Raw genomic sequence first — 27,797 nt, forward strand, 5'->3', positions numbered from 1 at the left:
TTTGCATCTTTAAGCACTCCACATTTGCCTAACATAAAAACTGTCATCTGATACAATCATGTTTCTCTAATAGATAAATTATGATTATTTGAATGAAAAAATGATTAACTAACTTTTTTGAGTTAACTGCTATATCCTTTTTATAGGAAGAACTGTATATTATTTGACCAATTTCCTACTTAGAACAGTAGCATAAACCCTATGTTAATGCTTTAAATATGATGACACAGAAAATATGGGAGAACGATTAAAATAAATCATTATGTGAAATGATACTGTTAAGAAATACTTATTTTGGGTACCAGAGGGCCAAATTCAAGCTAAAAAAAAAATCATCCAATAAATGCCTTTTGTTTCCTATTTCAGAGCTGGTTATTATCACCCCCTAGACAGTGCTTCTGTTCTCTGGGATCATTGCACATAAGAGTGTTTGCTAAAAGGCAATTAGAGCCTTCCTTTCTCTGCTAGGATACAGTAATTGTAGCAGATCAATGCTTCTGCTGCTAACTAGATAAGCTGATTTTAAAACAGAATGGTCAAAGAACTGAAGAATAATGGAAGCAACAAGGACTACAAATTCCAGATGGGAGAGTACCGGTGAGATGAGCTGATTACCTACAGTCCCTTTGCCCTGGTGGCAGGGAAGTCAGCAGAGTGACTGTGGCCCAGCGGATTTCCCCTCAGACATTTGCTGAATCCTGAAAACATCGGAAGAGTGAGCCAAAATCTTCTGTCTCTTGGTATTGAGGAGATCATGTAAAATGGAAAAAGAGGATAACATAGCTGCAGGCACTCTTAGGAGTCTTCTGTCCTAGATGGAGTGGGCTGAGCAGGCTCTGAGCCTCCCTGGGGCATTCAGGGTCAGGTAGGGGTCCCAACAGATCCTCCAAGGCCAAGTACAGACCACAGAGTCAAGTGCCTTCCCTGTCACATATTTTTGTCCCTAATCCTGGATTACTGGGGCGGGTCTCTGTATTTCAGTCCAGCTGAAAGGGAGGGTCATGGCTGGTCAGATGGTGGCAGTTCCCTGAAACTGAGATAGGACACAAACCAGAAGGCCGTAGAATGTCAGGCAACATACTGAAGAGCTCCAGGAGGCAGAGAGGGCATGGGCCAGAAGCACGTGGAGACCCTTCCCCACATCCTACGGTGATGATGTATGTCTTGAGTCAGCTCTTGACCTGCCAGAGGTGTTCCAGAGGTCTTTCTGGGAAGTATGTCATTTTCTTAGGTACTTTATGCAGATTAGTGGTGCCAAGGAGTGTGAGGATATACTGGTATCCTCATATCCTCAGAGGCATAGGTCTGATGTATGAAAGGTAGGGTTTTTGAAAGCATGGGGGTGGAGGGAGGAGGGAGGGAGGGATACAATCTTTCAAATGAATCCTCTATAGTCAGGGAGAAGATTTTGAATATCAGCTTTCAAAACTGGATAGATGTGAGAGAGCCACAGATGAATGTCAAGTGGGTATTTTAGAAGATCTAAATGATTTACAGGTTTTATGATACTGGGGTATGAGATACAATGCAATTTCATGGTGAAGCAGGGCAGAATTCAAGCCCATGGCTATTCTGGAGGTTGGGAGGGGTACAGTAACCCTTTGGGCTAAAGAGGTATACCCTTGATCATGCACAGATCTTAGCAATGGCAGTTATGAGGCTGAATATAATTTCTGATACGTGGTCACCAGATATTCCTATGACCTTAATAACAGGTCTGAAGTGTTACCAAATCCAGGGACACCGCTCACACAGAAGGCTATGGAAATGGCTCTCTTGGAGTTATGTAACACAACCATCTTTTAATCTTGTGAATGAGCTGCACAACAAGGTGAAATCCTCAGGGGTGGGCTTCCTTGGCAAGAAATACAGGAGACCATCCTAGTGGAAACAGCTCTTCTTCCCTGAATTCCTCCCTTTCCTCTCAGGGTACCTCTCTTCCCCATCCCACCCCCACCAACCCCTACCCATTTCCCTTGGAATCTAGGATACATCATTCAAGTTTCTCCCAACTGGTTGCTCAGTTGGGACTAACTTGGCCAGCTGCAGATGGGCTGAATGACCATGGTTTTCTGTGGGGAGAATTTCACAGCCTAGGAGCACTCAAAGCTGCAGCTCTGGGCCCCAGGGGAGCCCACCCACCATTCTGGCTTCCTGGCACATCAGACATGGCAATTCAAAGCATATATGAAAATGCCAGGCCATCTGGCATGCTGCATATGGAACTGGCTGCTGCGTTTCTCAGTTGCAGTTGATTCTGCTAAAAATTAAGAAACAGAAGTCTAAATTAAATAGAGTTGGGAGACCAGAAGGGGGAGCATTCATGCCCTGTGGTGATAGCAGAGCCCAGCAGGAGGAAGAAAGACTCCTCTTCTTTTCTGGCAAGGATTCAGCCAATGAAAAGCCATGAACTCTGTGTTTACTACAGCCCTCCCAACTTCCTTATCCTCTCTATAAAAGTGGTCTCCTTCCCTTTCTGTGAGAGGACCTGCAAGTGGCTCATCGTGACTGCAGACCCTGAACCATGGTTGCAATTCTCTGCTAATCCTGAATAAATGACCTTAGCTGGACCAACATCTGGCAGTCTGTTTCAGGTCAACAATTCTGACCTGGGATACAGCACCTGGATGCTGGGTCCCTCTAAGGGATCCTTGATACCAAAAATGCAGCCTTCACAGTAAGCAAGTTTCTTTCCTGAAAAAGGAACACTGCACTCCATTGGTGTGGGTTTCATGGAAAAAGAAATTTGCAGCTTTGGCGTCTACTAGGGTTGTTGTCTCTTGGGAAAAATCCATTTCTGAGTAAAGACATTGATCTTGACTATTTGGCCAATTTGTAGAGGTCAACTGGGAAGCGTCAGCAGACATGAGATGCTCTGTCAGGGCAGGTTAGTGTCAGGGCTGTCAGAGAAGCAAGTGATGGATGAGGCACAGATGCCATCCTGTAAACCAGGGGACTATCAAGGCAGGTTAACAGTGCTGCCTTTGTTCAGCTGGCAGAGGCTCCCTCTCTACTTGTCTAGCATCCATCTGACTTGCCTGAAGTGGAAATTTCCGCATGTCTTTCTGGGTAGGTTCAGAGATGAGTCTATACCAGATCACCAAGAACTGTCCCGGAGGAAAGTATGTGGAGGTGGGAGAGGTGATGGAAGACCCTCCACACATGAAATTCAGGCTCTTGTTTGTGTGGCACTTCCTCTACTACTCACTCACTTCTTTACTTCCTTTAGGTGCAGGAACCAGGCATTATGAAATTCTTTCCATCATGCGCTCAGTTTAGCTGCATGCCCACCGAGAGCTTGGACTATCCTGGAAGCTTCCCATTAACCTATGCTTCAGACGAGAGGTCTTAGGATACCTTTCCTGATCCCTTTGCTGAGTACCAGGTTCCCTGTTGTCCGGCCTCAGCCGATGTCAGCGGTGCTTTAAGGATGTTCTTCTTGTTACCCTTCATATGGCCTCTGGGGACCTGCCAACAGAGGGCACTCAGGGGCCCCTGGCTGGAAACTCCACCTGAGGCCCAGCCAAGAGCTTGGCTGGAGTGGCTGGAAACCCCATGTGAGGCCCAGCCAAGAGCTCGGCTGGAGCTGGAAGATGGAGAAGGAAGGAAATCTTCCCCATCTCCATGCTGGAGAGCAGGTTGGGTCTTCTTTCAAGAGTCCAAATCTTATAAGAATTTGCTTTGCACTATTGTAAGGTCACTGTGCCAAATACCCAGAACCTCCATTTAACTGGACTTGATGTTTTAATGTATTTTTTACACTGAGTTTGCCTATATTTTTCTCCAATTTGGGAACTGACAGTGATTATGCTATTAAAAAAGGTTAAGTCTAATTGTAGATTATTTTTCTATTATTTTTTTCCATGTTCCTATACTCCTTTTACCATTTCTAGTATTGTTTTTCCCTTCTAATATTGTTTGTTTTTGTTTTTAGGTTTGACATCATCTATTCTTGACTTCTGAAAAGTATTTCACATTTTTTCTGTCCTTTTACTACTTGTCTTTTCCTTTGTTAAAGGCTCAGTCAGGCCTTAAAGGCTTAGTTTGTGTTAGAAATTTGTGTTCTCTGTTACAGAAAACTCATAGTGTAAAGTAAGTCTCTTTTTCTCAGGGCTAACTATTCATGTAGAGAGAGAGAAAGAGACTGACAGATTTTAAATATAAGGAATAGGAGTCCCATGAAAATGCTTTAAGTCTATGGGCTCAAATGGATAGATTTTGTAGAAAAATAGCAGTGTTTCCTGTATGTCCTTCTCTGGTAGAGGGTGAGGGTACTGTCCTTTTCCCCAAGGAGGTGGGGGGCATAAGATAAAATTCTCTGCTTATAATACAAGTTCTCTGGTTTGGATTTGAGGCTCGTTGGCCTTGAGCAACCTGGGAGAGACTGGCATTCATGCTGGCAAAGGTTAAAGACAATCAGCTCCTTTTTCCTTTTTGTCTGCCCTCTTGCCTCAGGTAACAGCTGTCATTAGCAATGGGCCAGATGCTGCAGATGTTGGGTTTGCTTGGAAAGAGGCAAACAGGACTCAGACTAGCAGCTGCCGCCATGGATTGAGGCACTGGTCGGATCTTCTAGACTTGGTGGGTTTTGCAGTATTCTTGAGTACTGTGTCAACTCTGGAATTTGGGGCAATTGTGATACATGAGATTTTGTGAGGGAGTCTGTACTTTTAACATATTATTTGGATTCTGTACTCTTTCCTAGCTGTCCAAAGCTGGTATGGACAGTATGCTGCTGCTGCTAAGTTGCTTCCGTCGTGTCTGACTCTGTGCGACCCCATAGACGGCAGCCCACCAGGCTCCTCCGTCCCTGGGATTCTCCAGGCAAGAATACTGGAGTGGGTTGCCATTTCCTTCTCCAATGGACAGTATTGCTGGCATTATTTGAAAATGGCCTTAGAGTTGACTAGAGACCTATCTTGGCTAATGTCAGAGAAGTCCTGAGGGTGACCTCTGAACCGGCCCCAGGCTGGTACATGGTGGCAGTGATAAATGTCTTGGTAGGCACACATGGTATATGGGCAGGATCTCCCTGCCCTCTGTGGGTCTCCATCCTCACAAAGAACCCTACAGCTGTGCATGACCATAGACTTGGCTGAAAGGCTCGGGGGTCAAAAGAGAGAGGTATAAGCTCAGAATGATGTGGAAAAGGGGGAAATCCCCCTTCCCACTGTTCTTCTAGCATCCACTCCCCTACCCTCAATCAAGGGAGGAGGTGCGGCAGTGTTTAGTCAGATTTCTAGTGTGGACCAGGCTGTGTTCACTAGAGAGAGGAGTTCTCTGCTTTGAAAGGTGGAACCTCTCTGCTGCCTCCCTATTCCAAGAAGCTGGGTAGGTCAGTCAACTCTGTTCTCTTTGTGGTATCTTCCTGCTGTGTGTCTGACCAGGGGCCACCTGGCTTCCACTCTCCATCTCTGTTTCCCTGTCTCTATCTCGACAGCTCAGGGGCCCTTAGTAGGAAAGATAAGACATGATGGCAGTCGCCCCTGAGCACAAGTCTCCTGCTTCCTGCACAGACATTTTGAGCACTAGCTTCCTTCCTTCATTCATTAACTGAACAAATATTGTATATTAATGCATGTATGTGGAATCTAGAAAAACGGTACAGATGACCAATTTGCAGGGCAGGAAGAGAGACAAAGACAGAGAGAATGGACATGTAGGCACAGGGTGTGGGAGGGGGCAGTAGGACAAATTGGGAGATGAGGATTTCATACACTGTTGCCACTGCTGCTGTTTAGTTGCTAAGTCATGTCCAACTCTTTTGCGACCCCGAAGTCTATAGCCCACCAGGCTCCTCTGTCCATGGGATTCTCCAGGCAAGAATACTGGAGTGGGTAGCCATTTCCTCCTCTGGGGGATTTTCCCGACCCAGGGATCGAACCCCGTCTCCTACTTAGCAGGCACATTCTTTACCATTGAACCTCCAGGGAAGCCCTATACATACACTACCAAGTGTAAAACAGATAGCTAGTGGAGACCTTCTATAAAAGCTCAGGAAGCTCAACTCAGTACTCTGTGATGATCTAGATGGGTGAGATGGGTGTGGGTGGGAGGAAGGCTCAAGAGGAAGGAGCTATATGTATACATATAGCTGATTTACTTCATCACACAGCAGAAAAATTGAACATTGTAAAGCTATTTCAATAAAAAAAACAAAAAAATATTTACTAAGCCCCTCCAAATGGAGATGCTACCAGCAATAACAACAAAAACAAATCTTTAAAAATGTTATTTTTGCCAAAATTATGGATGACATTTGATAGTTTTCTCATGTTTCTATAGGGAGTAAGTAATATTAAAAAAAATGAGTACACAAATTGGATTCATACGCACATAACAAATACATTGAAATGGAGGAGATTCTGAATTTATGTGGGAGGAAGTGGTTGAAATCTTGGATAGGCTCTGTCTTCTAGTTTGACTTTCTCTATAGCTTTTATGGTGGGGTCTATGGAGCTCCCCACTTGGACTCATCTGGAGGGGAGGAAAGCTATATGTTAACCATCTCAACTTTCCTTTCTCTAGTCAAGGATTTGCTCAGCCCAGTGATAACTTGGCTCCCACTGTGATGCCCAAACAATTTCCCTGCCAATCACTCTGGGAGGTAAAGCCCCAGCATGGACTCCAACTTTAGAGTTCTATCTAGTGTATTACCTAACATCCTACCCTCCAAAGGACCAGAACTCTACACTGAACCTCCACTTGAGTGGTGGGAGCCCTTCTGGCCAACTTTAGTCTTATCAGGACATCATGGTGGCTAAGAGCAAGTTTGGAGGTCAGACTATCTGGGTTTAAGTCCTGGCCCCACTACTTGTTTGTTACTTGTGACTCTTCAATCAACTGCATTATATTCCTGTACCTCAGATTCCTTATCAAAAAAGGGAAAAATAATATCTGCCACCTAGGATTTTCATGAAGAATAAATGGAACAAGATGTCTGAGGCACTCAGCATGGTGCCATGCACATTGGGAAAGCTCAGAGATGTTTAGTTGCTGCTGTTATTGTTCTTATTCCTTTATTCAGGACAATAGCCTTAACCCAAATGATAGCCCAGAGATGAGATCTTGTGAGCCATGCACAGATTCCCCAGGGACAAGTACAGGCACCTTTCTGGGATGGCTGGAGTCACCTTGTGCCCATCTGCTGTGTCTAATTGGACATTATGGTAATGAGCTTGCCATGTCCTTCAGACACCTGGCTGCAGGTCCAGACACAGAGTCTTAGTTAGGTCAGTTTCCTGTCTGCCCCACATACTCTCCTGCCAATTTGGCCTCTGTCTGCCCTGATCTGACACAGGCCTTTATGAGAAAGCTATTGTTCCTGTCTCAAGGAGATTTTTAAAATTTTTTATTGGACTATAGTTGCCTTACAGTATTGTATTAGTTTCTGCTGTACAGCAAGGTGAATCAGTCATACATATACATATAGCCACTCTTTTTTAGATTGCCTTTCCATTTAGGTCACCACAGAGCATTGAGCAGAGTTCCCTGTGCTATACACTAGGTTCTCATTAGTTGTCTATTTTATACGTAGTGTCAATAGTGTATATACGTCAATCCCAATCTCCCGGTTCATCCCACCCCTTTTCTGCCTCCTCGGTGTCCATACGTTTGCTCTCTACATCCATGTCTGCTTCTGCTTTGTGTATAATATAGGTTCCATTTTACCATTTTTCTAGATTCCACATATATGCATTAATATACAATATTCATTTTTCTCTTTCCGACCTGCTTCACTCTAATATGCTCTCCTTATCTTACTGAAACCCTCTCTGGAGGCAGAGATGTGGAGAGGCCTCTGCAGCCCTGGTTGTTTCTAGATCCTTGTGTCTGTGATTTAGAGGTACATTCTGTATATAGAGTGGCTTTGAGAGGGACAGAAAGAATGTTTTGTAGAGTTCTAATCTGACCCTACCATGTCTGTTTAGGTAAAATCACTCCTGGGTTCTTCCTGTTTCTCCTTATTTCCCTTCTGATTCAGAAAAGAGTCACTATAGAATAGGAGTCACTATAGAATGGTCAACACAAAGCATTTTTTCCTTCCCTCTCTTGGGTCCCCAGCCTGCCCACCCACACTTCTGACTGCAAGTCCATAGTAGGTCAAGGGCTTCCAGGGAAGGCTGGACTCCTTAACAGTTCTCTGCATCCTGTTCCTTCCAACTCCTCATGGACCTCAGTTCATCAAGCATCCCTTCTGTGTCCTGCATCTCCAGTATCCCCATAGATCCTCCCCTAGAGCTGATGAGCACAAGCAGATAAGGCTGGTTCAAATCCCAGCTCCACCACTTGCCACACTAGCTACCGTGTCTCAGACTAAGTTTTGTCCTCAAATGCAATGGTGATAGCACTCACCTCATGGTACTCTTAGCAGCATAAAATAAAAGGCTATATTCAGATCATACCACAAGGTTACAATAATTAAAACAGTATGGTACTGGCACAACAACAGACTTATGGATCAATGGAATAGGATAGAAAAACCAGAAATAAACCCATGCTCCAATGGTCAATTAATTTATGACAAAGGTGGTGAGAATATACACTAGAGAAAGACAGTGTCTTCAATAAGTGTTGCTGGGATAACTGGACAACTACATGTAAAAGAATAAAATTAGAATATTCTTTAACATAATATATATAAATAAACTCAAAATGGATTAAAGACCTAAATGGAAGATCAGATACTATAAAACCACCCTAAAGGGAAACATAGGCAGAACACTGATGAAAATCACAGCGATATTGTTTTGATCCATCTCCTAGAATAATGGAAACAAAAGCAAAAATAAACAAATGGGACCTAATTAAGCAATTAGGTTGCACAGCAAAGGAAATCATTGACAAAACAAAAAGACATCCTACTAAATGGGGGAAAATATTTGTAAATAATACGACTGAAAAAGGTAATATCTTACACATATAAACAGTTCATACAACTTAACATCAAAAAAAAAAAAAAGAAAAACCCAAACAACTTGTTTTAAAAATGAGCAGAAGGGAGGGAAGGAACATATATATATATCAATGGCAGATACATGTTGATGTATGGCAGAAACCCACACAATATTGTAAAGCAATTATCCTTCAATTAAAAATAAATAAAAATTTTTAAAGAATGAGCAGAAGAATTGAAAAAAAATAGATAGTAATTCAATAGACACATGCATCCCAATGGTCATAGCATCATTTCAACATAGAAGCCAGCACAGGGTCATAGAGCCTCCCAGGCCCAAGGGAAGGGGACATGGACCTAGCCTCTTGATGAAAGAAATGTCAAAGAATTTGTGGTCATACTTAATCCTCCTGACTTGATGATCTCTCTTCCTCCAGCTCCACCTTCGACTCCTTCCTCCTCCTCCTCCTCCTCCTCTTTCTCAGAACTTCACCTTCAACTTTCACCTCCCCATGCCTTCATGCCTTTGCAGATGCTAGAATGGGCTCTCTACCACTTGGCCGCCAAAGCCAATCCTTCCTTTCCACTGGCCAAGTCCACCCACTGGCTCCTTTTATCTGTGGGTGGTGATTAACCCTGGGCCCCAAAGCCAGGCTGGGTGGTCTCCTTCACTGATAAAGGACACAGTAAGAAGTATGTTTTTGTCCCCACCTTGGAGGGCAGGGATCCAGCCTTCACCTATAGATCGGAGTCCCTTGGTACCAGTCCAGTCCACAGCATGCCTCCAACACTGTAGGATTCAGAGAGGTGGGTGAGGCTGTATGTGCTTTTACTGAAATGGCAACTCAAGTTAATCTAGAAAAGTCTCATTTTGGGTTCCTAGGGCCCTGGCCATTTATTTAAGAGCCTTCATCTCACTGGCAGAGTTTGACACGTAATCAGTTAGAAGTCAGAACCATCTGTGTTGCTGCAAATCTGAACTGAATGATTTGATTGTATCTTTTGTAGCTGTTTCCTGTAACAATGCTTAGTCACTCTTTAATGGTCTGATATTTAATATATGGATGGAAGATGAATTTTGATGCCTGCGGGTATAATGGACTATTTGATGTGGTAAGAGATGACTGCACGCAGTTTGGCTTCTCACCTTGGGTAGACTGAGGATAAGCCTGCTATGCGTGTCCCCTCACTCCTATGTCCCATCTTCCCACATGGATCCCTGCCCCTGCACTGCCATACTCCATTGCCTCACTGGCCCCTTTCAGTCTGAACTGCTGCACCTTTAGGTTGGCCTCTGGCAGCCCAGACATTATTAGTGTATTAATATTTCCAACCATTTCACTCTGATCTGCTAAAGGGTGAGTGATTCTGTTTTTGGTGGCCTGGGCTCCTTTTCTACCACTCCAGAGGCTTCTCTCCGGTAAGATGACTTCATTTAGCTTTTTAAAGCAAAACATGCAAGAAACAAGGAAGGAAAGAAAATCAGCATGAGTGTGAGCCAAGCTTTCAGAGAGGTTCAGTGGGGGAGGGAACACCAGCAGAATTGTGTGGATAAAGGACACAGGTGAAAGACGAAATGCATTTTAGGAGTGTTGCTGTGAACTGCATATTCTTTTCTCAAGATTTAAGAAATACAAGTAAGGTCATAACCTATATCAAAATTACTTTATGATTGTATAAAGTACAATTTTGAGCATGGTTTCCCTTTAGGGTACTGTGAACCTGGATGAGCGATGGGGATAGTTATGACTTCCATGGAATTATGTAATAAAAATCTAATGCATGCATGCTCAGTCGTGTTTGACTCTTTGTGACCCCATGGACTGTAGCCTGCCATGCTCCTCTGTTCATGGAATTTTCTAGGGAAGAACACTGGAGTGTGTTGCCATTTCCTACTCCAGGGGATTTTCCTGACCCAGAGATGGAACCTGCATCTCCTGCACGGGCAGCAGATTTTTTAACCACTGTGCCACCTGGGAAGCCCCAAAATAAGGTGGCATAATAATCAAATGCCCAGTATCATGCAGATATTTATGGAGCCACACTGCTTCTAAAAGAACATCTGTGAAGCAGCATGATCACCATAAGGTTATATAGATAGGGAGAAAGAAAGAAAGAAAGGTAGGTATGTTTTCTAGTTCTGCCTACAAAGAGGCAGACTTTCTCAGAGCCTATGATTCAAATATTTATTGCAATACGAAAGGAGACAGCTCCTTGGAAAGAAGAAAACAGTGACTGAAAATGGCAGCCCACAGTGCAGTTCTTAGCCATGTCAGTTCTAAAACACAGAGTGGTCCTGGTGGAAATACGTCCAGATTCAAATAAAAAGCTATAACAACATATCACCTGAACCATCTGGATTGTTGACCTGGCGGGATCCTGTGGCTAAACTGGGCAGATCTAGGGAAACTTCTGGCTCCAGCAGGGCTTGTTCTGGCTCTGCTGTATTGCCAGCACTAGCCAGATATGCTAACAAGGGGGAGTCAGCTAGTTCTCCTGGAGCCCTGCTTTTCCTTCGGTGTCCGTCAGTCCCCAATTCTGGCTGCAAAGGATTTCCCCAGAGGAAATCTTCAAAATAAGCCACTCAATTCACAGTTGTCAACAAGCACCACCATGTCCATTCCCAAAAGAGAAAAGCACCACAACCTCTCATTCAAAGCTCTCTTATTAGACTGCCTACCTGGCTATACTAAACATGTGCCTGGCCCCTCTCAGGTGTGCTTTCTCAGTCTTCATGAGGTCACTGTGGAGACTGTGCATTAACTTCATTTTATAGGAGAAGGATCAAAACCTCTGAGTACAAGGGCCATTGAACCCACAAGCCTCTCACTTGAAGCCACCTGCTGAAGGGTGGAAAGAGGAGGCAAACTCCACCCATGACCTGTGTAAATTTCATCTCACCATGCTTAAGGGGTATTGTTAACTTTGTTAATCAACTCTACTTAAATACAAAAAAAAAACAAAAAAACAAACAAACAAAAAAAACAAAACCAAAAACCTCAGAGCAGGGCTAGGTGTTTAGATTTCTATTATATGTAATCAAGGAACACTATGTTGTTGTTTTTTCTTTAATTTGGGAGCAGGAAATTATGAAAGAGGATTTGGAAATGATGTTCTGAAAAGGGGTTTTGATATCCACTCTTCTGACAAATGCAGAGAGTGATGAAATCAAAGCAAGCAGCAGTCAGGATGTGAATCTGAAAGCGAGTGCAGAGACAGAGAAGGATGAATGTGACGGTGTGAGCTGGACGCAAGGCAGGACCTGCTGATCGGTGGTACTGAGGGGGAACAGGAAACTGAGGTAAAACAGAGCAGTCAAAAATCACTGCAGATTTCTGGTTTAGGCCTGGACAGCTGTGAGAGGGCAGCGATCATGATCATAATCATGTGACTTGACCCAAAGATGGGTGGAGAAAGGAAGTCCCTTTGGGAAAAATTCTTTTGGCCATAATCAGTGGTCCTTCCAGGCCTACTATGCTGTTCTTCCTGCTACCTAAGGGAAGCGACGACGAACAGGGAGCTACATATAACTGGTCTGGGCCAGAGATCAAAACAAATATACCTACCCTGTGAAATCACCTCCTCTTGGCAAGGCAAGAAGGACTTCTGAAGGACTTCTTTTTTTTTTTAAATTAATTTTTATTGGAGTATAGTTGGTTAACAATGTTGTGTTAGCTTCTGCTGCACAGCAAGGTGAATCAATTATACATATACATATGTCCACTCTTTTTAAGATTCTTTTCCCATATAGGTCATTATAAAGTATTGAGATGAGCTCCCTGTATTACACAATAGGTTCTTATTAGTTGTCTATTTTATATATAGTAGTGTGTATATGTCGGGTTTCACTTGTGGCTCAGCTGGTAAAGAATCTGGCAATGTGGGAGACCTGGGTTTGATCCCTGGGTTGGGAAGATTTCCTGGAGAAGGAAAAGGTTATCCACTCCAGTACTCTGGCCAGGAGAATTCCATGGACTGTATATAGTCCATGGGGTCGCAAAGAGTCAGACACGTGAGCGAGTCAGTCCCAATCTCCCAATTTATCCCTCATCCTGCTTACTCCCCTGGTAACCATACATTTGTTTTGGGAGCACATGGTCAACAAGGACTGTGGGAGCCCCTCCTGAAGGCTTGGGACTGGCCTGCTGAGCCAGATTGCACACATTAAAAAATAACATTTGAGGGACTTCCCCTTTGGTCCTCTTTGCAGTGAAGAGGATGCAGGTTCCATGCCTGGTCTGGAACTAAGTTCCCATATGCTGTGGAGCAACTAAGCACATATGATGCAGCTACTGAAGCCTGCACACTCCTGAGCCGGTATGCTACAACTAGAGACTGCAGGCCTTAATGAAAGATCCTGCATGATGCAACTAAGACTCAATAGGGTGAAATAACTAAAAAATAATTTAAAAATAACATTTGAGTTACTATGAGAGTCCCTTGGACTGCAAGGAGATCCAACCTGTCCATTCTGAAGGAGATCAGCCCTGGGATTTCTTTGGAAGGAATGATGCTAAAGCTGAAGCCCCAGTACTTTGGCCACCTCACGTGAAGAGTTGACTCATTGGAAAAGACTCTGATGCTGGGAGGGATTGGGGGCAGGAGGAGAAGGGGACGACAGAGGATGAGATGGCTGGATGGCATCACTGACTTGATGGACATGAGTCTGAGTGAACTCTGGGAGTTGGTGATGAACAGGGAGGCCTGGAGTGCTGCGATTCATGGGGTCACAGAGCCGGGCACGACTGAGCGACTGAACTGAACTGAACTGAATAATACAACATTGTAAGATTTTTTCAGGATAGTTTTTGTTGTTCAGTTGTTCAGTTGTGTCAGACTCTTTGAGATCCCATGGTCTGCAGCACACCATGCTTCCCTGTCCTTCAACATCTCCTGGAGCTTGTTTAAACTCATGTCCATTGAGTCGGTGATACCATCCAACCATCTCATCCTCTGTCATCCCTTTCTCCTCCAGCCCTCAATCCTTCCCAGCATCAGGGTCTTTTCAAATGAGTCAGCTCTTCACATCAGGTGGCCAAAGTATTGGAGTTTCAGCTTCAGCTTCTGCATCAGTCCTTCCAACGAATATTCAGGGTCGATTTCCGACTGGTTTCTCTTTGCAATCCAAGGGACTGTCAAGAGCCTTCCCCAACACCACAGTTCAAAGCATCAAACCTTTGGTGCTCAGCCTTCTTTATAGTCCAACACTCACATCCATACATGACTACCAGAAAAACTACACCTTTGACTAGATGGACCTTTGCTGGCAAAGTAATGTCTCTGCTTTTCAATATGCTGTTTAGGTTGGTCATAGCTTTTCTTCCAAGGAGCAAGCATCTTTTAATTTCATGGCTGCAGTCAGCATCTGAAGTGATTTAGGAGTTCAAAAAAATAAAGTTTGTCACTGTCTCCTGTGTTTCCCCATCTATTTGCCATGAAGTGATGGGAGAGTTGTATCATCTGCATATCTGAAGTTACTGATATTTCTCCAGCAATCTTGATTCCAGCTTGTGCTTCATCCAGCCTGGCATTTTGCATGATGTACTCTGTGTATACGTTAAATAAGCAGGGTGACAGTATACAACCTTGTCGTGCTCCTTTCCCAATTTGGAACCCATCCATTGTTCCATGTCCAGTTCTAACTGTTGCTTCTTGACCTGCATACAGGTTTCTCAGGAAGCAGGTAAGGTGGTCTGGTATTCCTGTCTCTTTAAGAATTTTCCACAGTTTGTTGTGATCCAACAGTCAAAGGCTTTAGCATAATCAATAAAGAAGAAGTAGACATTTTTCTGGAATTCTCTTGCTTTCTTCTATGATCCAACTTATGCTGGTAGTTTGAACTCTGGTTCTTCTGCGTCTTCTAAATTCAGCTTGAACATCTGGAAGTTTTCAATTCATGTACTGTTGAAGCCTGGCTTGCAGAATTTTGAGCATTACTTTGCTAGTGTGTGAGATGAGTGCAATTGTGTGGTAGTTTGAACATTCTTTGGTCTTGTCTTTCTTTGAGACTGGAATTAAAACTGACCTTTTCCAGTTCCATGGTCACTGTTGAGTTTTCCAAATTTACTGGCATATTGAGTGCAGCACTTTCACACCATCATCTTTTAGGATTTGAAATAGCTCAGTTGGAATTCCATCACCTCCACTAGCTTTGTTAACAGTGAAGCTTCCTAAGACCCACTTGACTTTGCACTCCAGGATGTCTGGCTCTAGGTGAGTGATCACATCATTGTGGTTACCTGAGTCATTATATTGAGTTAGACAAGGTTGTGGCCCATGTGATTAAATTGGTTAGTTTTCTGTGATTGTGGTTCCCTGTCTGATGAAGGATAAGAGGCTTATGGAAGCCTCCTAATGTGACAGACTGACTGAGGGGGAAACTGGGTCATGTTCTGATGGGCAGGGCCATAGTCAGTAAGTCCTTAATCCAATTTTCTGTTGATGGGTGGAGCTGTGTTCCCTCCCTGCTATTTAAGTAAGTAAGTAAGTTCAGTCCCTCAGTCATGACTTTTTGCAACCCCATGAATCGCAGCACGCCAGGCCTCCCTGTCCATCACCAACTCCCAGAGTTCACTCAAGCTCATGTCCATCAAGTCCGTGATGCCATCCAGCCATCTCATCCCCTGTTGTCCCCTTCTCCTCCTGCCCCCAATCCCTCCCAGCATCAGAGTCTTTTCCAATGAGTCAACTCTTCGCATGAGGTGGCCAAAGTACTGGAGTTTCAGCTTCAGCATTATTCCTTCCAAAGAACACCCAGGACTGATCTCCTTTAGAATGGACAGGTTGGATCTCCTTGCAGTCCAAGGGACTCTCAAGAATCTTCTCCAACAACACAGTTCAAAAGCATCAATTCTTTGGCGCTCAGCCTTCTTCACAGTCCAACTCTCACATCCATACATGACCACTGGAAAAACCATAGCCTTGACTAGACGGACCTATGTCGGCAAAGTAATGTCTCTGCTTTTGAATATGCTATCTAGGTTGCTCATAACTTTCCTTCCAAGGAGTAAGCGTCTTTTAATTTCATGGCTGCAGTCACCATCTGCTGTGATTTTGGAGCCCCCAAAAATAAAGTCTGACACTGTTTCCACTGTTTCCCCATCTCTTTCCCATGAAGTGATGAGACCGGATGCCATGATCTTCATTTTCTGAATGTTGAGCTGTAAGCCAACTTTTTCACTCTCCTCTTTCACTTTCATCAAGAGGCTTTTTAGTTCCTCTTCACTTTCTGCCATAGGGTGGTGTCATCTGCATATCTGAGATTATTGATATTTCTCCCGGCAATCTTGATTCCAGCTTGTGCTTCATCCAGTCCAGTGTTTCTCATGATGTACTCTGCATATAAGTTAAATAAGCTGGGCGACAATATACAGCCTTGACATACTCCTTTTCCTATTTGGAACCAGGCTGTTGTTCCATGTCCAGTTCCAACTGTTGCTTCCTGACCTGCATACAGATTTCTCAAGAGGCAGGTCAGGTGGTCTGCTATTCCCATCTCTTGAAGAATTTTCCACAGTTTCTTGTGATCCACACAGTCAAAGGCTTTGGCATAGTCAATAAAGCAGAAATAGATGTTTTTCTGGAACCCTCTTGCCTTTTCCATGATCCAGCGGATGTTGGCAATTTGATCTCTGGTTTTTCTGCCTTTTCTAAAACCAGCTTGAACATCTGGAAGTTCATGGTACACATACTGCTGAAGCCTGGCTTGGAGAATTTTGAGCATTGTTTTACTAGCGTGTGAGATGAGTGCAATTGTGCAGTAGTTTAAGCATTCTTTGGCATTGCCTTTCTTTGGGATTGGAATGAACACTGACCTTTTCCAGTCCTGTGGCCACTGCTGAGTTTTCCAAATGTGCTGGCATATTGAGTGTAGCACTTTCACAGCATCATCTTTCAGGATTTGAAATAGCTCAACTGGAATTCCATCACCTCCACTAGCTTTGTTCGTAGTGATGCTTTCTAAGGCCCACTTGACTTCACATTCCAGGATGTCTGGCTCTAGGTGAGTGATCACACCATCGTGATTATCTGGGTCATGAAGATATATTTTGTACAGTTCTTCTGTGTATTCTTGCCACCTCTTCTTAATATCTTCTGCTTCTGTTAGGTCCATACCATTTCTGTCCTTTATCGAGCCTTCATCTTTGCATGAAATGTTCCGGTGGTATCTCTAATTTTCTTGAAGAGATCTCTACTCTTTCCCATTCTGTTGTTTTCCTCTATTTCTTTGCACTGATCGCTGAAGAAGGCTTTCTTATCTCTCGTTACTATTCTTTGGAACTCTGCATTCAGATACTTATATCTTTCCTTTTCTCCTTGGCTTTTCACTTCTCTTCTTTTCACAGCTATTTGTAAGGCTTCCCCAGACAGCCATTTTTCTTTTTTGCATTTCTTTTCCATGGGGATGGTCTTGATCCCTGTCTCCTGTACAATGTCACGAACCTCATTCCATAGTTCATCAGGCACTCTATCTATCAGATCAAGGCCCTGAAATCTATTTCTCACTTCCACTGTATAATCGTAAGGGATTTGATTTAGATCATCATTATATATAGTATAACTTTTTTATAGTTCTTCTGTGTATTCTTGCCACCTCTTCTTAATATCTTCTGCTTCTCTTAGGTCTATACTGTTTCTCTCCTTCATTGAGCTCATCTTTCATGAGATATTCCCTTGGTATTTCTAATTTTCTTGAAGAGATCTCTAGTATTTCCCATTTTATTGTTTTCCTCTATTTCTTTGCACTGATCAGTTGAGGAAGGCTTTCTTTTCTCTCCTTGCTATTCTTTGGAATTCTGCATTCAGATGGGTGCATCTTTCCTTTTCTCCTTTGCCTTTTGCTTCTCTTCTTTTCACAGCTATTTGTAAGACCTCCTCAGACAGCCATTTTGCCTTTTTCCATTTCTTCTTCTTGCAGATGGTTCTGATCACTGCCTCCTGTACAGTGTTATGACCCTCTGTCCATAGTTCTTCAGGCACTCTGTCTATCAGATCTAATCCCTTGAATCCATTTGTGACTTCTACTGTATACTCATAAGTGATTTGATTTAGGTCTTACCTAAATTCTTCAATTTAAGCCTGACTTTTGCAATAAGGAGTTCATGATCTGAGCCACAGGATAGGTAAAGCTAAAATTTCACTAACTCTGTCAGTGCTAAAATTTGCATCTTTTTAGTTCTCATATTACAACAATTATTACTATAGTCCCACAGCTAGGTGCCCTCTAGGAATAAGTTATGTCACAGAATAGGAAAGAAGTCAGGAGTTATTTTCTTTTGTACTTTATCATGCATCTAACTCCTTGGAGAGTACAGAAAATATGTGTTTTGAACATTTCTAATTTATTAGTACTTAAAAAATCTGATTTAATCAGGCCTTCAGAAAAAACCACATAAATCAATGTTGTTGTTTAGTTGCTCAATCATGTTTGATTTTTTAGTGACCCAAGAACTGTAGCCCACAAGACTTCATGGGATTTTCCAGGCAAAAATACTGGCATGGGTTGTACTTTCCTCCTCCACGGGAATCTTCCTGACCCAGGGGTCAAACCCAAGTCTCCTTCATGGCAGGCAGATTCTTTTCTTTACCACTGAGCCACCAGGGAAGCCCTGTGTAATAGCAATTAGCTACTTTTAAACTGAATCATAACTCCAAAAGACATGTTATTAAAATAGATTCCAGGTAATCAGTGATAGACCTCCACTCTCATAAAAGTAAACACTAAAAGGGAAAAATAAAGAGAAAAATGGACAAAACAAAGCTTTGTTATTTTATTATTCTAATTTAATTTCCAGGTAAAATGCCCTTCTGTTATACTTCAAGATTTAAAATCTAGCCAATTTCCAAAGTTTAGAAAATTATTTTTATTTTAGGAAGCAATAATTTGCCAACAAGATTAATGTGTTTATTGCTACTTAGAGACTTCAAAGAGTCTTATTTTTGATTTGTAACAAAAACTTCTCTATCCTTCTGGATAATGGCTTGGGATTCTGCATTTTTATATGGCCTGGATTCTGTATTTTTATATTATAGCAAGATTTTTGACTTTCATATGCTTTGATAGCCATATTAGAACATTTTGTACATCCAATCTCTTCCTGTTCCTTAATTTGGCACTTGTTCTATAAAACAATTTTGAAAATGCAAATTACTTTACATTAAAAATATAAATTCTTGTGGCATATTTTATAGTCTTAATGCACTGACTCCTAAAGCTATAATTTATTATTACATTTTAATTTATCTGATTTATGTGTGTGCCCTGAGTCAATATTCCAATTATTTGCAAACTCAATTAAGCTTTGTCTTGATAAATGTTTACTTTTTGACAAATTATGCTATACTTGTGCAGAAAACTACATTCCTAATATACTGTTCATTCATATGATATATTTGCAAAATGGAAATTCATCCATTTTCCAAAAAGACTGAGATATTGTCAGTCCAGGAGGTATACTGGGAAGTGAGATCTTTCCAAGTTTGTACTTGAAAAAAATGTCAGTTTTCTAAAGTGCTCAACTTTTAATTATTTTGAATATGACATGGTAAGTCATATATTTATTCCAGGACATTACAACTTCATCAAGTTTGAATACACTTTCACTCAGTGATAACAATATTTTGTATATTTTATAGAGATGATTTTATTTAAAGTGTATCTTTGTACAACTGATGAAGACAATTATGTTGAATAGTTTGCTATTTGAACTGAACATGGAGGAAATGTTCTCTGTCACAGAAATCTTGGAGAATTGCTTTGAAAGGAATGGCACCAGTACTAAATTAATTCACACACAAATCCCCCCTTTTCACATTGGTTCATGCAGAATGAAGACACAGTCATGAGATTTCATGTATCCTGAGATTTCATGTATCCTTAACACTTATTTTCTTGACTCTAAAAAGATAACAAATTGCAAGTTGTGTTCATGCCTTATACTATATTTAGATCTTAAATTATGTCTTATTTCTCATTTAGTTAAAATTCAAAAGAAGAAAATGGGTGTGTCATAAGGAAGGACTCTTCCACCAAGCCTCCAGTGTAGACTAGGACCGTACAATCAGTGACTGTGTCTAACATTTATTATATGACACGTTTCTAAGAGAAGGCAACGCAGCACAGCAAAGAACGAAAGCAGCTGCTTTCTGCTTCATCCCGAGCAACAGGAATGGGAAAAGTACTCACGTTCTACAAAGTAAGAGCTGGCATCAATCTTCCAGATGATCTGGCCCCGATGAGAGCCATTGACTCCACGGTTCTTATAGTCCAGGAAGTTTTCTGACAAGACCTCATCTATATTCCCAGGAAAGGGAGAAAGCAGAGTAGAGAAACATGTTAGCTAACAGAATTTTTATAAAAAAATAAAAGAGCAAAAGATATTAATGCCACCTCCAGCTCAACAGAAGAAAAAGCACCTGGAGTTATAGGAACAGAGAGTAAGAGGTGTTCTCAGGTGCCATCTGGATCAGCCCCTTTTTAATCCAGAAATCTCCTTCCTACCCCTCAGCACTCCCAGCAAGTGATCATCTGTGCTCTTGCTCAGTGGCTGAGTCATGTCCAGTTCTTTGAGACCGCATGGACTATAGCCCACCAGCCTCCTGTGTCCACAGAATTTTCCAGGTAAGTGGAAAATACTGAAGTGGGTTGCCATTTCCTACTCCAGGGGATCTTTGTGACCCAAGGATCGAATCCGTGTCTCTGACATTGGCAGGCAGGTTCTTTGTCACATCTGGCTGGTTCTTGAATGCTCTAGAAACAGAGAAATCATTGCTTCTCTGGCAGTTCATTTCCCTTTTGAATAGCTATTCCATGTGTAGAATCTCAGTGCAAAAATCTTCCTCCTAATGCTTTCATTAACTGGCCCCTATTTGGGTCTGAGAATGAGGCATGAAGAAGACATCTGAGCACACTTTTTATCTGGGGCCCAGTTCCCATGGGCTCAACCTTTTATCTTCTCTTCTCCAATCTGGATACCCATCATCATCCAATACTTGGGACCCACCCATGAATTTATCCATCCATCCATCCATCCATCCTCCATGCACTCATGTATTCATCTGATCATTCAACAGATACTTATTGAGATCCACCCATCTGCCATGCTGGGAAAGTGCAGGGGCCATGATGTTGAGCAAAACCTTTCTGAACTAAAACTTGCAAACAATTGAAGACACAGATTTTACACTGAGCAAAGAAATAAATGGATTATTACAACTTGCAACAGGTGAGGGGAAGGAAAAGAACAGAGTGCTCTGACAAGAAGCTACAGGAAGGGAGGGCAACAGGAAGCTGAAGGAGAGATGAGGGATGAGAAAGAGTCACCAGGGTAGAGATGGAGGATGGAGTAAGTTCTCCATGTGGTGTTCAAGCCTGGAGCAGGGCAGAGTCTGCTCGTGGAAGCACTGAGAGGAGCTGAGGGGGGGGGGGGGGGGGGCGGGGCTGTGCTCTTTTTTCCTCCTGCCCTTCCTCTGATGTCATATTGTAACCCATCAATGTCTTTCTTAAAGCTGGAGTCCAGAGAGCAAGGCAGCATCCTTGGAGAGGACAGATCCAACTGCTTCTTCCTTGGTTCCAGACATTATGTTCTCAGCACAAAAGCAGTGATATGAATTTTACCTTAATCTTCTATGGGGCCCTTGCAGTTTCCACTTTACCAGAAAGTAACCATCCAAGCTAAATGGATCTGAAGCTGTGAGAAATTCATGTTTTGAGACTCCAAATCCATCACAGTGGCTGGGGAAACAACGAGAACTCGGGGGCTGCTGAGAGCAGACCCAGAGCTCAGATTCTGCAGCGAGGGGCTAGGTCATGGTGGCCCTTTTGGCAACTGAGGTTCACTCTGTGCATCTGGCCAGAATGGGGAAACAGGGATGAAGTGAAAAGAGAGAGAACTTGTGGCTAAGGGACCCAGCTCCAAGGACTTATGTGTCATTTACCAATAGTGCATTTCTACAGCTGCAGGTCCTCATCTACAAGGGGGCAGGTGATAACCAGGGCCTCGCTGGGGAGGATTACATGAGATCATCAGTAAACATGCTTGTGACCTGCTAAGTCGACTGCACACTTTCAGCTGCCTCTTCCTTGGCAAAGACAATCAGAAAGAGCAGCATCATCTCTGCCTCATTAATATCAGGAACTGTATGTATCTCTTGGAAAATCACTTGTTTGCAAAATTTGTCTGTCTTTGTAATCACAGTGTATGCTCACAGCCCTGTTTGGGTTACTAAGATGATTGCATAATATGTCTTTTATAGTAATTGTCTCATTTCAGCAAAAAAAAAAAAAAAAAAAAAAAGCATAATATTTCCCTAGTTCCATGGGTCTTCAGTACCTGGGCAGAATTTGCCTCATTATGGCAATTCTCCAAGGAGAGGTATTTTCCTGAATTTATCCACTCTGATCACCAGAATAGTCACTTTAATAGTCATGGTCAGGTATCCACATAGAATAACACCTAGAAAGGGAGTATTCCCTCATGCACTAGGTAAATGTGTATTGAGTATTTGCTCCACTTACCATGCTACACCCTGGGGATATACTGCTGAACAAGACAGAGCCTATGTTCTCAGGAAGTTCCTAATAGATTTGAGGAATTTTTTTTTTCAAGAACACAGGCAATTTCTTTAGAAGGCCGTGGGTATAAGAATGGGCTAAATATCAAACCACAAGGGAACAAATGATAAAAGGATGGGGGTGAGTAGGTGGGAAAATCAGAAAAGGCTGCAGAGAATAACACACATTTTAAAGAGACAAAGATACATTCCATTGTACAGGTTAAACACATATTAAGAGATTGCCAGTTGATCCTGATGAGCATCCCATTCCCTTACAGTAACTGTAACACTTCATAGCAAGTATTACACAAGAGAACAGAATAGTCTGTATCCTTTTCTGGACCATCTGTGCTGAATGGTCAGCTCCCTTCCCCGAGGTATGTACTGCCAACTGTTAGAAGTTACTAGTCTTTGCTTGGGAATCCAGGTGCACTGTCAGGATCAGATGCAGGAAAACAGAATCAGACCAGATATTTTATGCAGTAAAGGATTTAATGCAGAGAATTAGGTATTAGAAAGATGGACCCAAGGCACAGCCGCAGCAACTGCCTCTCCACCTGCAATGAGAGTGACCATCCAGTGGCAAGCTGAGTAGGTTATTGCCACTAATACATGGCTGCCTGCTGACACCCAGGAAGTGAGTGTGGGGATGCTAGGGCACTGTGACAGAAAAGCTTAATTTCTCAGAGCAATGCTTGTGGCAGCCACAGACTTAACATCAGGAGGAACCACCCAGCTCACTTTTGCCTTCCCAAAGATGCACAGGTGCATCTAAATGAAGGGAGAAATTTGCACCTGGAAAATGGTTGCACAGGAGTCTGGGGAATATAACTGTTAGGGACCAGAGTCTACACTAGAGGAAGGCACTGGAGAAGAGAAGAGGACTGGGATGGTGGAGCCCAAGCCATGCCTTCCACACTGAGGAATGGCAGGCCCCCCGGTTTCCTGCAACCAACCCAGGTTCTTTCTCTGCATCCTTTGTTGGGGTGCAAGTCTTTGTGGAAGAAGCACAAGTTGGAATCAAGATTGCCAGGAGAAATATCTATAACTTCAGGTATGCAGATGACACCACCCTTATGACAGAAAGTGAAGAGGAGTTGAAGAGCCTCTTGATGAAATTGAAAGAGGAGAGTGAAAAAGTTGGCTTAAAGCTCAACATTCAGAAAACGAAGATCATGGCATCTGGTCCTATCACTTCATGGGAAGTAGATGGGGAAACAGTGGAAACTGTCAGACGTTATTTTTTGGGGTTCCAAAATTACTGCAGATGGTTATTTGATTACTGGGATATCTACAGCCACCTTGAGGCAAGTATTTAGACCATTACTAGCTACATGAGCTTCAGTTCAGTTCTGTCGCTCAGTCGTGTCCAACTTTTTGCGACCCCATGAATCGCAGCACTCCAGGCCTCCCTGTCCATCACCAACTCCCGGAGTTCACTCAAGCTCATGTCCATCAAGTCGGTCATGCCATCCAGCCATCTCATCCTCTGTCGTCCCCTTCTCCTCCTGCTCCCAATCCATCCCAGCATCTGGGTCTCTTCCAATGAGTCAACTCTTCGCATGAGGTGGCCAAAGTATTGGAGTTTCAGCTTCAGCATCAGTCCTTCCAATGGACACCCAGGACTGATCTCCTTTAGGATGGACTGGTTGGATCTCCTTGCAATCCAAGGGACTCTCAGGAGTCTTCTCCAACACCACAGTTCAAAAGCATCAATTCTTCGATGCTCAGCTTTCTTCACAGTTCAACTTTCACATCCATACATGACCACTGAAAAACCATAGCCTTGACTAGATGGACCTTTGTTGGCAAAGTAATGTTTCTGCTTTTGAATATGCTATCTAGGTAGGCCATAACTTTCCTTCCAAGGAGTAAGCATCTTTTACTTTCATGGCTGAAATCACCATCTGCAGTAATTTTGGAACCCCCCAAAATAATGTCTGACACTGTTTCCACTGTTTCCCCATCTACTTCCCATGAAGTGATAGGACCAGATGCCATGATCTTCATTTTCTGAATGTTGAGCTGTAAGCCAACTTTTTCACTCTCCTCTTTCACTTTCATCAAGAGGCTCTTCAACTCCTCTTCACTTTCTGTCATAAGGGTGGTGTCATCTGCATACCTGAAGTTATAGATATTTCTCCTGACAATCTTGATTCCAACTTGTGCTTCTTCCAGCCCCGCGTTTCTCATGATGTACTCTGCATATAAGTTAAATAAGCAGGGTGACAATATACAGCCTTGATGTACTCCTTTTCCTACTTGGAACCAGTCTGTTGTTCCATGTCCAGTTCTAACTGTTGCTTCCTGACCTGCATATAGGTTTCTCAGGAGGCAGGTCATGTGGTCTGGTATTCCCATCTCTTTCAGAATTTTCCACAGTTTAGAAAACCGCTAGACCATTCAGGTATGACCTAAATCAAATCCCTTATGATTATACAGTGGAAGTGAGAAATAGATTTAAGGGACTAGATCCGATAGAGTGCCTGATGAACTATGGACGGAGGTTCATGACATTGTACAGGAGACAAGGATCATGACCATATCCATGGAAGAGAAATGCAAAAAAGCAAAATGGCTGTCTGGGGAGGCCTTACAAATAGCTGTGAAAAGAAGAGAAGCAAAAAGCAAAGGAGAAAAGGAAAGATATAAGCATCTGAATGCAGAGTTCCAAAGAATAGCAAGGAGAGATAAGAAAGTCTTCCTCAGCAATCAATGCAAAGAAATAGAGGAAAACAATAGAATGGGAAAGAGTAGAGATCTCTTCAAGAAAATTAGAGATACCAAGGGGACATTTCATGCAAAGATGGGCTTGATAAAGGACAGAAATGGTATGGACCTAACAGAAGCAGAAGATATTAAGAAGAGGTGGCAAGAATACACAGAAGAACTGTACAAAAAAGATCTTCACGACCCAGATAATCATGATGGTGTGATCACTCACCTAGAGCCAGACATCCTGGAATGTGAAGTCAAGTGGGCCTTAGAAAGCATCACTATGAACAAAGCTAGTGGAGGTGATGGAATTCCAGTTGAGCTATTTCAAATCCTGAAAGATGATGCTGTGAAAGTGCTACACTCAATATGCCAGCACATTTGGAAAACTCAGCAGTGGCCACAGGACTGGAAAAGGTCAGTGTTCATTCCAATCCCAAAGAAAGGCAATGCCAAAGAATGCTCAAACTACCGCACAATTGCACTCATCTCACACGCTAGTAAAGCAATGCTCAAAATTCTCCAAGCCAGGCTTCAGCAATATGTGAACCATGAACTTCCAGATGTTCAAGCTGGTTAGAAAAGGTAGAGAAACCAGAGATCAAATTTCCAACATCCACTGGATCATCGAAAAAGCAAGAGGGTTCCAGGAAAACATCTATTTCTGCTTTATTGACTATGCCAAAGCTTTTGACTTTGTGGATCACGTGAGCTTAGGCATTATATTTAATCCCTCTGTGTCCTTGCTTCCTCACTATAAAAGGGGGATAATATTAATTCCAACCTCAAAATCCATTGTGAGGAATAAATGAGCTAACAGAGGTAATGGTCTAAGAACAGTGTCAGGCATCTACCAAGCAGCTTTTTGTATTTATAGTCTGGGCTAAAAATAAAGCCCTTTATGGCAAAGTTCCATGATACTTAATGGGCAAAACCATTAATAATAGTCTGAAACATTAGCTTAGGCTAGTACTATTAAAAATTTTCTCATCACTCATTTTGTACAAAACATATAGAGGTATATCAGGTTTCTCAAAAAAAAAAAGACTGCATTTGCTAGTTGATACTTATTTCTTCTAGTATGAAGCATCATACCTCCTGCTCCACAATTTATTACAGAAAAAAGACCCTTGCAAGTTATTAAAATTTTCAATCAGAAAGTTCCAGTGAAGCTCACAGAAAGAAGGCTTGGGGCTGGTGGATGGGGATGATCCAGAGAGATGATATGGGGTGGGAGGTGGGAGCGGGGTTCAGGATTGGGAACTCTTGTACACCTGTGGCTGATTCATGTCAATGTATGGCAAAACCAATACAGTATTGTAAAGCAAAATAAAGTAAAAATAAAAATTAAAAAAAAAAGAAACAAGGACTGCATTTCTCTTCAAAATGCTTTGTCTTCCAAATGAAAACTGTAGCTATGCTCCCAACATTCTAATCTATAAAAGAAGAGTATATTATTGCTGTTGAGAACAGAATGGGCAAGTGAGCACAGAATAAAGGGAAGTTGATCCACTACCTAAGTCTACCAGAAAAAAATACAGAGTAGCTTCCATTTCCCCGAAGAACTCATGCCTTCTGGTAACCAACCTTGGAAAGGTCTCAAGGTCCTCCCACTATCACTAGACTATGGGTTTACTAAATAGTTGGCCAGGAGATCTGGGGAGACTCTAGGTGCCTTCCACACTACTAAGCGAAGATTGTAGTTCTCTCGTTCTCTTGTCCCAGGAAGGGAATCTGGGGATAAAGGATGGGGGAGGCCCTAAAAATAAATGCCACTCTTTTTTTCTATAGCTTTTCCCTCAGATTGTTTCTTTAAAACAGTATTCTAACTGGTTGTACCAAAATTGGGAAACATAGCTTCAACTCTTTTTTTTTTTTTTGGCTGTGCCTTTGGTATGTGGAATCTTAGTTCCTCAACCATGGATTGAACCCATGCTCCCTGCATTGGAAGTACAGAGTCTTGACCAGAGAAGTCCCCCCTTTAGCTCTTCTATATTCTAATAGATTGCCTGCTATAAAAAAAAAACTTAAAATACAAAGAATATAAAAAGAAAAACTTAAGAAATAAAACTCTATAAAAGAAAAAGTGCTTCAAGAGCTGATGTCCATAGGAAGCATTCCGGGAGTTTCTGTGTGCAGACGTCTAGTCAAAAAGACAATTTTGGCTTTCATCTTAAAACTTTACATTTTAAGGCTCAGCACATTAAATTTTTCTTAAGGGCATGGACTGGGTTTCCATACTTATTCTATAGCTTCCTATAACTGCTATTGTTTGGTTTTCCACAGTGGAATATCTCACAGACAAACATTGAAAACAAGAAAGGGTTTCTTACTCAAGAAATATAAAAAATGTTGCTGCTGCTGGTGCTGCTAAGTCGCTTCAGTCGTGTCTGACTCTGTGCGACCCCATAGACGGCAGCCCACCAGGCTTCCCCATCCCTGGGATTCTCCAGGCAAGAACACTGGAGTGGGTTGCCATGTCCTTCTCCAATGCATGAAAGTGCAAAGTGAAAAGTGAAGTCGCTCAGTCGTGCCCGACTCTTCGCGTCCCCATGGACTGCAGCCCACCAGGCTCCTCCGTCCATGGGATTTTCCAGGCAAGAGTACTGGAGTGGGTTGCCATGTCCTTCTC

At 42.6% G+C, this 27,797-nt stretch overlaps 1 protein-coding gene across 1 annotated transcript in view; it reads right to left on the reverse strand.

Moving 5' to 3' along the window:
* HECW1 (HECT, C2 and WW domain containing E3 ubiquitin protein ligase 1) overlaps positions 1 to 27,797 on the reverse strand; it is a 257,418-nt gene that overhangs the window by 222,598 nt on the left and 7,023 nt on the right. Inside the window, exon 2 of the mRNA XM_068972905.1 lies at positions 20,082 to 20,189. Coding sequence (XP_068829006.1) covers positions 20,082 to 20,189 — 108 coding nt within the window. The remainder of the gene's footprint in view (positions 1 to 20,081; positions 20,190 to 27,797) is intronic.

Source organism: Capricornis sumatraensis, chromosome 5, assembly GCF_032405125.1.
Source record: "Capricornis sumatraensis isolate serow.1 chromosome 5, serow.2, whole genome shotgun sequence".
NCBI classification, from domain to species: Eukaryota; Metazoa; Chordata; class Mammalia; order Artiodactyla; family Bovidae; genus Capricornis; species Capricornis sumatraensis.